General features: G+C 36.1%; 1 protein-coding gene across 3 annotated transcripts in view; it reads right to left on the reverse strand.

Moving 5' to 3' along the window:
* The window catches only part of PPFIA2 (PTPRF interacting protein alpha 2), a 684,724-nt gene that overhangs the window by 81,942 nt on the left and 587,510 nt on the right, over positions 1-15,272 (reverse strand). For all 3 annotated transcript variants that reach the window (XM_072655483.1, XM_072655485.1, XM_072655484.1), the window contains one exon: positions 86-323. In XM_072655483.1, the coding sequence (XP_072511584.1) occupies positions 86-323 (238 nt within the window). The remainder of the gene's footprint in view (positions 1-85; positions 324-15,272) is intronic.

Consider the following 15,272-nt stretch of genomic DNA (forward strand, 5'->3'; position numbering starts at 1 on the left):
ATATTAATAAGCCATTGGATTTTTCCTGTAGTACTTATTCCTCAAGTAAACTTGAGGTTAACATGATCCAGATTCATTCTCTCACCAGAGTCATGATTCCCATTCGATCCATCTCCCTGGCTGGGCTTCGGGGAGTAAGCTTAGGTGTAGAGTGGCCACTAGGAGGAGATGAACTTGCAAGTGATGAAGCTGTTACTGAGGCAGTGATTGAAGTACCTGGATGAACTCTAGCTAGATTCAAACCTTCTAGGCTCACACTTGCCACTCTGTTCTCAATTTCTTCAGCACGTAGTTCTGTGGACTCTTTCTCTTCCTGAATTAACCTGAAAGGTACATTTCAATTTAGGTCAGTGTTGTCTGCAGCTTGAAAGATTATATGATAAATTGCAATGAATATTAATTAAATGCCTATTAAGTGCCAGGCATTGACCTCACTATGCACCAAAGCTATAAGGATGAGAACAAAACATTCCCTGTCCTCAAGAAGCTTACTTTCTTCTGGAAAGGAGAGGGACAACTTGTACAAAAGTTAATAAAAGAAAAACAAGCATTTTGAAGAAGAAAGCATTAACAGCCTTGGGGAGATAATTGCAAAGTCTTCAATCATTTAAATAAAACAGTTAGTTTTTGTAAAACAGTTTTGTTTTTTAGTAACATGTGGGGAATTTTGAGAATATTTCTATATGCTGTAAAGGCAGCTGGGTTGTTCAGTGGATAGAGCCCTGGACCAGAAGTCTGGAAGACTTCAGATTAAATTGTGATTCAGTCACTAAATAACTGGAAACCCTGAGAAAGCCCCAAAGTCTATCTGTCTTTGTTTCTTCATCAATAAAATGGAGATAATAAGAGTAACTATTTCCCAGAGTTGTGGAAAGGATAAAATGAGAAAATATTTTTGTAACAATTTTGTAAACCTTAAAGCACTGTATAATAGCTATCATCATCATCAATCATCATCATCATCAGTAGTATTAGTATTAGTAGTAGTAGTAGTAGTAGTAGTAGTAGTAGTAGTAGTAGCAGCAGCAGCAGCAGCAACAGATTTTTTTTCAAGAAATGTGAGTAGCTTCATGGCTAAAGTATAGCCATTATTTTTACTTGCAGAGAATTTATTTTTCCTTCTTCTTCTAGAATTATTTTTCCTTAGCTCCTTTAAAGACTTGTTTCCCAATCTGATTCCTGCTTTTCAGCAAAAATTACACCTGATGATCCCTTCTCCCTATTAAGTCCTTTCCAAATTAGGTCCTTTTTAAACTTACTTTTTGCTTCAACAATACAAAGTGATAGTGTCGACATAGCTTTTCATGATTTTAAACAGGTTACAGAGTTGACAAAGCAATTCATCTAAAAAAATGCTGTGCAGCTAAAAAAGGTCAAACGACATTTGTGGCTATCACTCTGAGGAAATGGACATGTCCAAGGGAGAAAAAGAGAGAGAGAACAAAGTGAAATGGAGGGGCAAAAGAAAGGAAGATGGTAGAGGCGAGAGAAAGGTAAAGCAGTCTTCATGGCAGTAATGCTAGATTGTCATTGACAATAATCTGTTACCACTCAGAACCATCTACTTGTACCTTCACTCTCTATGTCTATTTCTCTTGTCTGTGTCTCAGTCTCTGTTGATCTGTCTCAAAAATCCCTACTTGGTTTTCAAAGTATTATCAATACAATTTGTGCATATATGTGTATATATATATATACACACATACATGCATACATATGATATATATATACATATTATACATGTATACACACATATAATCATATATTGTATATACACATATGATGCAAATACAAAATACTATATAAACCATACAAAAGTATGTATTTGTAGGTGCATGTACATACACAACCATACCTATATGTGTACGTCAACAATGATTTGTTGTGATAAAACCAGTATGTATTAAATATTTACATCAGTTCATCCTGACTCCTAAGTTCAGCTCTCTACTTCATGATTTACATTATCCATTATATACACACATATGAATCCATGTATAAAGTGTGAAGAAGCAAAGGAAGAAGGAAGGAAGAAAAGAGAAAGGTTCATATTTTTTTACGTTTCTAAGAACTGAATTCAATGAAACCATGGGAACCAAGATGATGTGATGCCCTCTGAACAATAATGTTCAACCTCCCTCCTCCCCCTAAAAAAAGTCCTAACAACATTACTGACATAATGCTTATTTTTTGGTAATAAAATGCCTCCTTGACATAATAAGAAAGTTCATATGTTATTAGACTCGTCTAATTATACTGGCATAACACAGATCATTTCTATAATGTGATTTTGATATGACTATGATGCACATCTATAATGATTCCATAGCATTCATCAGTGTGTTGTAGAGGAAAGACTTCAGAGTCTTTCAGATTCAAATTCTGTCTCTGAAACATCTAATACTTTTAATGGTGAGACCTTGGATAAGCCATTCAGCCTCCTTGGATCCAATATGTGTCATCTCTAAAATAAGGGATTGAACTAGGTGGCCCCTATGGTGTCTTTGAGTTCTACTTGTCCTTGGTCCTTTAAGGCACATTTCCCAGTGTATGCTTTCCCAAACTACCAAAATATGATACCATGTCCAAGCCTGACATCCTAGAGGATCCTGATGGTGAGAAAGTGAATAGGATTCATTTTGTTTTGCTTGTGCCAAGATGGCAGAAGATTTTTTTAGTTATGTAGTAACAATTTAACATCTGAAAAGACTTCTAACAATTGTTATTCAAAAATGGAATATACTGTCTTGTATGTTGATGAGAGCTCAAGCGCATAGAGATGATAATGAGAAAAACTATTTCTCTCTTACATTGATAACTAATTATTGAATTAGAACTATGTTTTTTTTTCCCCTCGTTTCTATGTCCTCATTTAGAAATCAGCCCCTGTAGGTTATTCAGGCAGCGTTTGAAACAAATTAAGGGAGCAAGGAATAGTATATTTGTCAGATTTATGGAGAATGGAGAAATTTATGAGCAAACAAGACATAGAGAACATTATGAAGTGATAGTTTTGATTATATTAAATGCAAAAGTTTTTGCACAAATAAACCCAATGCAACCAAAATTAGAAGGGAAGCAGAATACTAGGAAAGAATTTTTGTAACTGGTATCTGTGATAAAGGTCTCATTTCTAAAATATATAGAAAACTGAGTCAAATTTACAAGAATACAAATCATTTCCCAATTGATAAATGGTCAAAGGATATGAACAACAGGTTTTCAGAGTAAGAAATTAAAGCTATCTATAGTCATATGAAAAAGTACTCTAAATGACTATTGACTAGAGAAAAGCAAATCAAAATATCTCTGAGGTACCACATCACACCTATCAGACTGGCTAACATGACAAATTAGTAAGATGATAAATGCTGGAGAAGATGCGAGAGAGTTGGAATACTAATTCATTGTCGGTGGAGCTGTGAGCTGATCCAACCATTCTGGAGAGCAATATGGAACTATGCCCAAAGGGCTACAAAAATGTGCATACCCTTTAACCCAGCAATAGTGCTTCAAAGATTCTATCCCAAAGAGATCTTAAAAAATGAAGTGTAAGGCTGATAATGAGATGGAAAACTTAGATCTGATGAAAAGGTAAAGAAATTTTAGTTTAAGTGAATTGGTGGATTCTGGCCCATTGTGTTTTAGTCAGACAGATCTAGGTAGAAATAGATTCCCTCTTCTGTGTGGATTGCTTTACATGAGTGGTATAGGTATACATGAGTCTCTTTGACCAAGAGTGAGTGATTAGTGTCACATCACCCAGACTCTATTGGCATAAGCCTACCTCTCTTTATAATATTCACTCTCTCAGTATTTGTTAAGCAATCAGAGTTGATTTCCACCCATAAGAACACCTCAAGGACATATAAGCACTAAGTGGGCTCCATGAGGGGTCTTTGGTTAAGAGAGAGTCAAATGACCATCCTTTTACTAATTACTCACTAGCACTGCATCACCTTCCTTATGTCACGGTCCTATTCAAGAACAAAGAATAAACAACAATTGTGACATCTCGCTAGCATAAATAACAAAACGATTAATTACCCAGAAACTATGTCTCTCAAACTTTTCATACGTCATGGTAACTGATTCCATGGGAACTGATTGAGTCACCAAGTGAGAGAGTGAGACAAAAGCAGAAAAGAACCCACAAAAGGACGTCGTACCCACAGTTAGGGGGCATGAAATGGATGAAGATCCTGCAAAAGAGACTGATGAAAAGTCAGGCAGCTAGGAAGAAAACCAACAGGAAGGAGTGTAATGAAAACTGAGAGTATCCAGGAGGATAGCAATCGTCAACAGTGTCAAATGTGACCAAGAGTTTATAAAGAACGAGGAGTGAGAAAAGGACATGAGGTTTACAATTAAGAGATAATTGCTGACTTTTCACAAAGCAGATTTAGATAATTGGAAGATGGAGGTAAGAAATCATACTGCAGAGGGCTTAAAAAAGAATGAAATGCATAGTGGAAGCAAGAAGGACTGACAGCTTTCTCATGGAATGTAGCTGAGTAAAGGAGGAAAGCTACAGGATGCTAGCTAGTGAGGATGGCATCTTCCAATGAGTTTGGTTTCTTTCCCTCCTTCTCTTCTTCTTTCCCTCCTTCTTTCCTTCCTTCCTTTTTTTAAAAGGGAAATTTGTACTAGTTTGCAGGCAACAGAGAAGAAACCAGTAGATAGGGAGAAACTGAAGATAAAGGAAAAAGAGAAGAAAGGTTATAAAACAATCTTTGAAGAGTGAAAGAGGAAATGTGATTAAGGATATAAAGAGAAGGTTTAGCCTTGGTGAAGAGTACAGTGACATCTCCATTAGTGACAAGAACAGGGGTTCTTAACCTTATAAACAAGGACTCATTCACAATCTAGTGACAAACATGGATCCATTTTTTTTTAAAGTGTAAAATAAAGTCCATAGTATGACCAAAGAAACTATATTTGAAATACAATTTTCAAAGTTAAAAAAAAATATAAGATGAAGTCATGGCCCCCTCCCCTCAGCCAGGTTAAGAATCTCTGAAAGGAAGGAGGAGTGTTGGCAACGAATGATGATATTAAGTGGTTGAGAAAAGGAGATAATGGGGAAGGGGGAGGAAGATCTGCATAATACCATTTATCAGTTAATTGTATGAGGCGAGATCTTTAGTTGAGAGGGATGATAGAAGATACTTGAGTATCTTTGAGAAGAAATGGTGGACTCCAAAGGCAACCCATTTCACTTCTGAACATCTCTAATTGTTTGGAAATTTTTCTATGCATTCAAAACCTGCTTTTCAGCAACATCTACCCATTTCTCCTAGTTCTTCCTTCTGAGGCTAAGCAAAACAAGCCTAATAATACCTTGTGGCATAAAAACAACTTAAATATCAGAAGATTGCTATATGTCTTTCTATCTGTCCCCTTGTATCAAAAATGTTTTCTCTTCTCCAGGAAAAATCATTACAAATCCTTTCATCACATCCTTTTTTGACATGATTTCAGGGAACTTATTCTTGGTTGAGCTCCTCTGGATACTCTATATTATCATTATTCCTCCCAAAACGTGACATTGAGAACTAAACAGAGGACTCTGAACTGCGGTTTAACCAAGGAGTCAAGAGCAGGACGATCATTTCCCTTGCTTTGGTCACTCTTGATAAAGCGTGAGCTTTTCTATTGCCATGGCACATTGGTGACACATAAGTAAATACAACTAAAACATTTTTAGAGGAACTGCAATGGAGCCTAACATTCATGATCTTATACTAGTGAAGCTTATTTATCTGAAAACATGTAGAATAATGTGGTTTATCTTTTAAGCTGATTTTGCCCTGGCTTAGACATTACCATACTCTCACGAGGGGGAGTTTACTTTTTACTGACTTCTGTCCTGGTTTCAAGTAGTTTGTAGGGGACCACAGGACTAGACCCAGCTGAATTCCCAAATCACTTCCTTTCAGGTCTAGGGAAGCCATGCTGGCCCCCTCTCACAATTTCTACCATCCTTTTATTCACTATTGGGCTAATTCAGTGTGTGTCTGTGTGTACACAATTGGGGGAGGTGGACTGAGTGTTCCTTTTGGATTTTCCTAACTTAGGGGCCACTCTAGAATGAGAAAAATAGTCTGTCTCATTTATTATCCTTTCTCCTAACATGGCTGGTCAGAACAACCATTATCTGAAATGGGGACAAGCTAGAAGCCTTCCCAGCAAGATGAATGGTGAAGTAAGGACATCCCCTTTCCCCAATATTGTGAAACATAGTATTAAAAATGCTAGCTATAGCAACGATGAAACAAACAAAAAAAAAGAAATTGAAGAAATAAAAATAAGCAATGAGAAAAAAAACTATCACTCTTTGCAGATGATATGATGGTATACTTAAAGAACTCTAAACTAACAACTAAAAATAGTACTTGAAACATTGAATAACTTTAGTAAGGTTGAAGGATATAAAATAAACCCACAAAAATCATCAGTATCTCAACTCAGCAGGAAGATATAAAAAGAAATTACACTTAAAATAACTTCAGACATTTAAAAAATTGGGAATCTACCTTCCAAAACAAACTTAGGGACTGTTTGTATTAAAATTATAAAATATTTTTCACAAAAATAAAGACAGATGTAAACAATTGGAGAAATATTGATTTCTCATGAACAGTCATTGGTCAAACCAGTATAATAAAATTGACAAATCTACCTATAATAATTTATTTATTCAATGCCATCCCAAACTACCAAAGAAAGTGTTATGTTACAGAGCTAGAAAAAGTAACAAAATTCACCTTGAAGAACAAAAGGTCAAGAATTTCAAGGAAATCAACAAAAATATGAAAGAAGGTTGTTGTTCAGTAACTTTTCAATTGTGTCCAACACTTTGTGACCCCTTTTGGGATTTTCTTGGCAAAGATACTGAAATGGTTTGCAATTTCCTTTCCATCTCATTAGATGAGGAAACTAAGACAGAGTTAAGTGACTTACCCAAGGTCACATCGTTAGTAAGTATCTGAGGAAGATGACTTTTCCTGACTCCAGACCTGGAACTCTATTAACCATCATCTAGCTACCTAGCAATACCAGATTTCAAAATATATTATAAAACAGTAATCATCAAAACAAAATGGCTAAGAAATAGCATTGTGGCTCAGTAGAATAGATAGGTACCTGATACACAGAGTAAATGACCATAGTGATCTAGGTTTTGATAAATCCAAAGATCTATGCTTTTGGAGCCAGAACTTACCATGAGAAAAAATTGCTGGCATACCTGGAGAACAGTTTGGAAAAAATTAGGCAAAGACCAACATTTCAATAAGTTCAAAATGAATATACGATTTTGACATAAAGGAGTATATCACAATTGAATTACAGGAACATGAAAAATTTTATTTGTCAGATCTATAAATAAGGGGTGAGTTTATGACCAAACAAGAGATAATCACAGAAAGGGATAATTTTGTTTACATGAAATTAAAAAGGTTTTACACAAAATCAATATAGCCAAAATTAGGAGGAAAGCACAAAACTGGAAAATAATGTTTTACAGCAAGTTTTTCTGATAAAAGCTCCATGTATCAAATAACTAGGGAACTGAGCCATATTTATAAATAAAAAGAGCTATCCCCCAACTGATAAATTGTCAGAGGATATGAGCATGTTCTCAACAGGCCTGGCACAAATAGTCCATATAAACATTTGGAATAGAGATGTCTCTAAATTTGTGCATCTCAGATTTCTTTTGAGCTACTACAATTCTGCTTTGCTCATAGAGTACGGCACCTTCTTTGATGCAGGGACATCCTGCTAGGTGGTCCTGTGCCAGAACTCCCATGTCTCAGAAATGATTCTGAAGTTTTTCAGGGAGACCTTGAAAGTATTCTTGTATCACTTCTTCTGACCTCCCTGCGAGCACTTGCTTTGTGTAAGTTCTTCCTAAAATAGTCTGTTAAGCAAACATATTTTTGGCATTCGAACACTGTGACTAGCCTATTAGAATTGTACTCTCTGTAACAGAATTTGAATGCTTGACAGTTCAGCTCAAGAAAATTCAAGTTTTTAGCACATTATCTTGCCAGGTGATCTTCCGAATCTACCTAAGACAACTCAAAGGGAAGTGATTCAGTTTCCTGGCATGGTGTTGGTATATTGTTTAGGTCTTATAGGTATACAACAAGGAGGTCAACACAACAGCTCCGTTCACTTTCAGTTTGGTAGGCAGCCTAATACCTTTTCTCTTCCACACTTTCCTTCAGAGCCTCCCTAACACTGAGCCGTCTCTGGCAATAAGTGTGTCAACCTCATCATCTGTGTGTACATCCTTGGTAAAGATACTGCCAAGATGAATGAATTTATCCACAGCATTCAAAATTTCTCCATTTGCTGTAACTGATGGTTCTTGGGATGGTCTTGGGCTGGCTGAGGGAAAACTCCTTTTTTCTGGGTGATAACTGTTATGCCAAAATTATCACAAGAATCAGAGAACAGATCCATACTTCATTGCATCTCAGCCTCACAGGCTGCACCGAGTGCAATCATCTTTGAATAGAAAGATGAGTATCAACTCTCCCTCCACTTTAATTTTTGCCTGAAGCCCTTTCAAGTTACATAATTTAGCATCAGTGTGGTATCTGTGCCATTTTTTCCTTGTGGAAGACATCTGATAAGACTGCATAAAAACATCATGGGAACAAGCAGACAGCCTTGCTTCACTCCACTGGTGAATGGAAAGCACAAGAACTTCATACGTTATCCAGAATCTGGATAAGCATGCTGCCATGAAAGTGACATCCAAGACTGATGAAGTTCTCTGGGAAACCAAATTTTTCCATAATTTTCCACATGCCCTGAGGACTGATAGTATCAAAGGCCTTCATTAGATCAATGAACATTGTGTACAGACCTCTGTTTTGCTCCTGGCATTTTTCCTGGAGGTGTAGAGCAGCAAATACCATATTAACTATTCCTTGTCCTTTTCTGAAGCCACACTGGCTCTTGGCTAGATCATCTTCCAAATGAAGGATCAGCCTAACAAGGAAGACTCTTGCAAGGATGTTGTCAGCAGTCACTAAGAGAGATCCCCATCCTCCACCCACACAATTGTCAGAGGACAATCTATTTCCCTTTCCTTGATAGAGATGGAAAATGGAGACATCCTTGAACTTCTGGAGGAACTACTCTTCTTGCCAAATTACCCTGAAAATTTCTGCCTGCTTTTGTATAAGCCTTATAAAGCAGAAATACAATCCGCTTTGCCACAATGGCATTCAAAACCTCTTCTTCAGATGGACGTTCTGCTAGAGAGGGATTGACTTCAACCTGAAGGAAATGGTTAATGGCTTCAGCATTGTTTGATGATGGTCTATTTAGAACACTATGGAAGTATTTAACCCATCTCTCCAGTCATATGTCTTTATTGCTAATCAGTCTCACTTCATCAGCACTGAATACTTGAGATGCACCCTATTTGGTCCATAAATAGCCTTCAGAGCATCATAAAAGTGATTTGAATTGTTGCTATCAGCATAAAAGTGAATTTCATCTACTTTCTTACTAAATCAAGAATCCTGTATGTCTTTAAGTTTCATTTGCACTTTACTTTTGATAGAGTTAAACACTGCCTTCTTAGAGACAGATGAACCATCCTGTTGGTAAACACATTGGAGTTCTCATTTTTCATTTATCAGCTTCTGAATTTCCCCACCATTTTCGTCAAACCAATCTTAACGTTTATAAATGTTCTGGCCTGGATGAACAAATGTGGTGCTGTACACCAGATCTCTGAAACCTGCCCACTCCTTCTCTGCTTCATCGTTGCCAACTGTGTGTTGGCTCAGCTTTCCCTTCAAATTAGCAAGGAAATGTTCCTGCTTAGAGAAGTGCTCTAATCTGTTGACATCAAGTTTTTTATGGTTGTCTTGCCTTGGGGCTGCTACTTTTGTTGAAGGCAAATGTTTAACTTAGACAGGATAAGTCTATGATGAGAACAGCACTGGGTACCATATATAACCTTTGTCACTTTCATATCCTATTTCTTCTCCTTACAACGATAGGGTCTCTTAAATGCCACAAAGTTTTATTGTATTTAAGTAAATGGAAGACAGTGCTAGTGATGAGAAGGTCATGAGAAATACCAGTCTTCAGTCATAAGTGACCTTTGCAGCTCTTGTTTCTTACACCATTCCTTCCAAGGATTCCCTGACATGTCTGATAGTCCATTCCTACTCTGGTGTTTAAGTCACCCAGAATTATAAGCTTGTCCTTTTTTGGCACATTGATGATAAGGGTCTCCAAGTCTTTATAACTATTTTTCTTTTACTGTATCAGGGTCCATCATGGTGGGAGCATACACATTCATGACAATAACAAGGCACTTTCCTGAAAACAGTAATTACATTGTCACAAGTCTGTCATTTGCTCCCTTTGGTAAGCACACACACTTGATGACAAGATTAGTTTTGATTGCAAAACCCATGCAAATTTCATGGTCCTCCTCATCGCTGTGGCCACTCCAGCAAAACACGTATCCAGCTCTGACTTTGGCAAGCTGGTCTTCATTTGCCAGCCTTGTTTCATTCAGGGCTGCTATTTGGATGCTCTTGTGAGAGAACTCAGCAGGTATTGCATCCAAATAGGTATTACAGACAAATAGGTATCAACAGACAATTTTCAGAAGAAGAAATCAAAGCTATCAATAGTCAGATAAAAATACTCTAAGTCATTATTGAGTAGAGAAATGCAAATCAAAACAACTCTGAGTTATCACCTCATATCTATCAAATTGGTTAACTTGACAGAAAAAGAAAATGACAAATGTTGGATGGTGTGGAAAAATAGATACACTGATGCACTGTTGGTGGAGTTGTGAAATGATCCAACTATTCTGGAGAACAATTTGGAACTTTGCAATAAAACTAGCATACCCTTTGACTCAGCAATATCACTAGTAGGTCTGTCACCCAAAGAAGCCAAAGGAAAGAGAAAAGAACCTTGTGGTGGCAAAGAAATGAAAATAAAGGGTATAGCATCAGTGTGGCATTTGGGCCATTTTTGTCCTTGTGGAAGGCATCTGAAAACATTGCAGAAAACAGCATGATGGAAGGGGAATAAATGAACAGGTTGTGGTATATGATGGTGATAGAATATTATTGTGCTATAAGAAATGATAATCAGGATGGTTTCAGAAAGACCTTTGGAAGACTTAAAAAAGCTCATGCAAAGTGAAATGAGCCGAACTAGGAGAGCACTATACACAGTAACAACAATATTGAAATCATGTTCAACTGCAACTTACTTTCTTCAATCAATCCAATGAGCCAAGACAATTCCACAGACCCATGATGAAAAATGCTATCCACCTCCAGAGAGATGCTATGAACTCTGACACTGCAGTATCCTTTTTTCACTTCCTTTACATTTCTTGCTTTTTTTTTTTTCCTTTTCTTTGGCAACATGGCTAATATGGAAATATATTTTGCATGATTTCACATATATAATTGCTAACATATTGTTTGCCCTCTCAATGAATGAGGGAGAAGCAGAAGGAAGAGGAAGAATTTGGGACACAAATTAAAAAAAATTAATGTTCAAAATAAATAATAAAAAGTGAATATTTAGAACTTCCTTAAGACTTTAAGGAGCAATCCAGGATTTGGAATGACAGACTTTGCCAAAGATAAGCTGAATTTTGATTCCACATTGATGAAAATTATGACAGAGAACCAAATTTTTGCCTAAATTTTATCAGTTTTCCTAATTTGGGATTTAGATTGTGATAAAATTCTTGACTTTTCATTTTACATTAACTCCATAAAAAAGGAAAGCAGGAAATCATGTGGACTTCAGAGGTCATTTTATGGGCTCAAGATAAAAAATAAATCAATTATAATAATAAGGTACCACATCTGAATATTGTGGTTTTCTTCAAGTATAGGAATCATTTAATGAATGATATGGATACAAATCATATCATATAAAAAGTCATTTATTTAACCTTCTACAGAAAACCAAGATAGAAAAGATGAAGATATGGCTATAGAATGTTAATTAAGAATTCTTTTGAATTTTGTTGTGATAATAGGCCCAATGCTTTTCAATGAAAAAAAAATGCCAGAAGAGATAGAAATGGACTAGGGAGGCAACTCTTTTTGGTGTTTTTCATTTGTGCACGAACAGAACAATTTTAATTTTAGAAAGGAGGAAAGCAGCACATTTTGCTAGAGGCAGAAACAACAGATGAGAGTATTGTATGAAATGGACAAATCTGCTCACCAGCAAAAATAGAAAAAAATGTCAATATCAGTTTCCTAATGTTGAACAGAAAATATTTCAAGCCGTCCCAGATGGGACAGACAGTTTCACTAATGTCGTCTAAGTTAGAAGCAGCGTAAGAAGACTTTGCAAATCATTCAGGCACAGGAAGGTATTTGAAGTTAAAATGCAGATAGTCATAACAACAGAATTTCTCAATGTTTTAAATGATGACTTGTGAAGAACTATTTTAATTCCTGAATACTATATTGTATCAAGAAGCCATCTGTTAGCTAGATATGTTCTTGAAATGGTGCAGTTTTTCATTATCTACGATGGGAGAAAAATCAGTCGTTACAAGTTAGCATGCTTTGCCAACATGTTTGATTGCCATGGGAATGGGAAATTTGTGATAAATGTACTTGGTAGGCACTCACATTAGATCATGATAGCTTTCTGATACAAGCATTGCCAATTTCCTCTTTAACAAATGAAAATTAATTTTAGATCTCATTTGATTCTTTAAGTAAGCTGAATGGACATCATTCTGGACAATGGCTGGAATTTTCCATGGATGATAATAAAGGAATAACTCCCATTTACATATCACTCCATGGCTTGCAAAGCAATTTCTGATTAGCAGATTCTGATGAATTTAAATCCTGGTGTTTTGCAGCCTTACTATCCCTCTCTTTTTTTGTTTTTCCTGATGAAAGGGCATTAATTAATTACTATTGGAAAAGAGAGGAAAGTGAGCTTGGAGACTCATTTGTGTAAGTTATAGAACAAGTGAATCTCCAGATAGGTATCATGGCACAGTTTGAAACATGGAGGTGCAGCGATTTGAAAAATGAAATTTAGAGAATGGAAAATAAAATTAACCCTAAGTACATGATATTCATTTATTGAAAAGAAATTTGTTACTGGGGAAGTTTGACTTTTAACTACCATCAGAATTAACAGGGACCTTTCAAAACTAATGTTGCTTTAATTTTTCATATTTAGATACATTATTGCACATATCATGAGCATTATAGACACCACAGATGAATTTCTAAATAATCTTTACCATTTGATACAATGATGTGATGAGAAAAAGAAGATTGGAGTCATTTTTATGGAGCTTAAGTCATTTCCTTAAAAAGAAAACCAAAATCTAACTAATTACAATTACTTTTTGGACCACTTCTAAGTGTATCTTTACTGAGCACTTAGGTACCAGAGGATTCTACTATCACAAAGAATAGATTTTAATATTTTTTAATCATTCTTATAAAATGTTCTTCGCTTTATGGGTTAATAGTTGGCATTGCCTTATGAATTTCTGCATTCATTTGTTGTTTAGAGAAGCTGGAGTAGAGAGGGAGCAAATCAATAAAGTTGATTTGGGTTTGAGCATTACATCTGACGCACATGGGCTGTGCCATGATCTGGGGCAAATCACTTAATGCCTCAGTCTCGCCCTTCCCATCCCCTAGGTAACTCTCAAGATTTTAAATGACAGAGCACTTGCTAACTAAAGAAGTAGTTTCTTTTACCAGGACTTCCCTAGAGGAAGAGAATCCATAGGGCCAATGAAATCAAAAGGACGAACCACCACTCCAATCGTTTGAAGCTAGATTTCAGTGAGACAATCCTAACTTCTTGTTAGGGTTGTTCAGTCATTTTCAGTCATGTTTGATTCTTCATGATCTCATTTGGTGTTTTCTTGGCAAAGATACTGCAGTGGTTTGCCATTTCATTCCCATTTTACAGATGAGGAAACTGAGACAAACAGGGTTAAGTGACCTGCTCAGAGTCACAGAGCTAGTAAGTGCCTGAGTCCAGATTTGAATTCACAAAGAGGACTTCAGACCTAGCACTCTATGCATTGTGCCACCTAGCTGCTCATCCTAAATTAACCCCTTCCTTTTTTTTTAACCTAAGTGTCAGAACCTACTACAGTGGTCCAAAGATAAATGTCAGGATCCTACAGAGAATTTAGCCCTTAGTACAGTGCTTGGCAAGCTATAAGTGATTAAAATATAATTTTCATTTATTTATTCATTTCATTCCAAATGGCCTCTACTACAATACTTGCCAAGAAGAAGAGTGCTCATATTATTAAGTGGTAGTCTCCCACTAAAGGGAACCAACATAGCATATTTTAATCTAAGGTTGACTCTTCCATACCAACCTCTCTTGAAGCAATGTGATAGAGTAGAATGTTGTATTTGTCACACAACCTAGGTTCAAATCCTACTCTTAATACTTACAGCTTTGCACAAGTAACTTTACACAAGTAAACTTCTATTTACCTTATTTATAAAATGATGGGGATGGTCTCCAAAATTTCTTCTAGTTCTAAATACTTGAACCTATGAATCACACCCCATCTACATCCTGGGTCATCAATGCCAATTCCTCTACTTTCACTAACATACTCACAATACTCCTATATCCACTTCTCAAAGAAGGCATGTAGGAAATCTACAAACCAAAGATCCTTTTACAAAACAAAAGACTATCCTAAAAGCTACTTCTAAATGGTACCTTGATAATCAAACAGATCACATATTTCCTTTGGCCCAACAAAATTAGTGCTATTTAAGATGTATAGATTCTTATGAACATATTGTACTCAATGGAGGTGCATATTTCAGAATTATTCATGTTGTCTCTTTCTGGTCAATGATTTCAAAAATATATATTTTGATAATATAAATATATTGTCAGCAATGAGTCTTTACCAAAAATTTTAAGGGAAAAATTCATTTTTATAAAGAAGGAAAACAGTTATGTGAGAATATAGGATACCAACTGTATTTTGATTGGAGTTTACAGCTCTAAAATCTCAAGATTTAATGGTGACTAATTTCCCTTACTATAAATTTTGGAGTTTCGAGTAGACAAACTGTGTAGTTCTATTTGTAGTCTCACTAAACTGGGACTATGGGAATAGCTTGAGGGTCAAACAAACACTACTAGTTGGTGGGTTGTTTCCCCTCTGCCCCAGGTTTCTGGCCCAACCAGGCAAATAGAGAATGAGATGAACTGACTTTCAT

Source organism: Notamacropus eugenii, chromosome 3, assembly GCF_028372415.1.
Source record: "Notamacropus eugenii isolate mMacEug1 chromosome 3, mMacEug1.pri_v2, whole genome shotgun sequence".
Classification (NCBI taxonomy): domain Eukaryota; kingdom Metazoa; phylum Chordata; class Mammalia; order Diprotodontia; family Macropodidae; genus Notamacropus; species Notamacropus eugenii.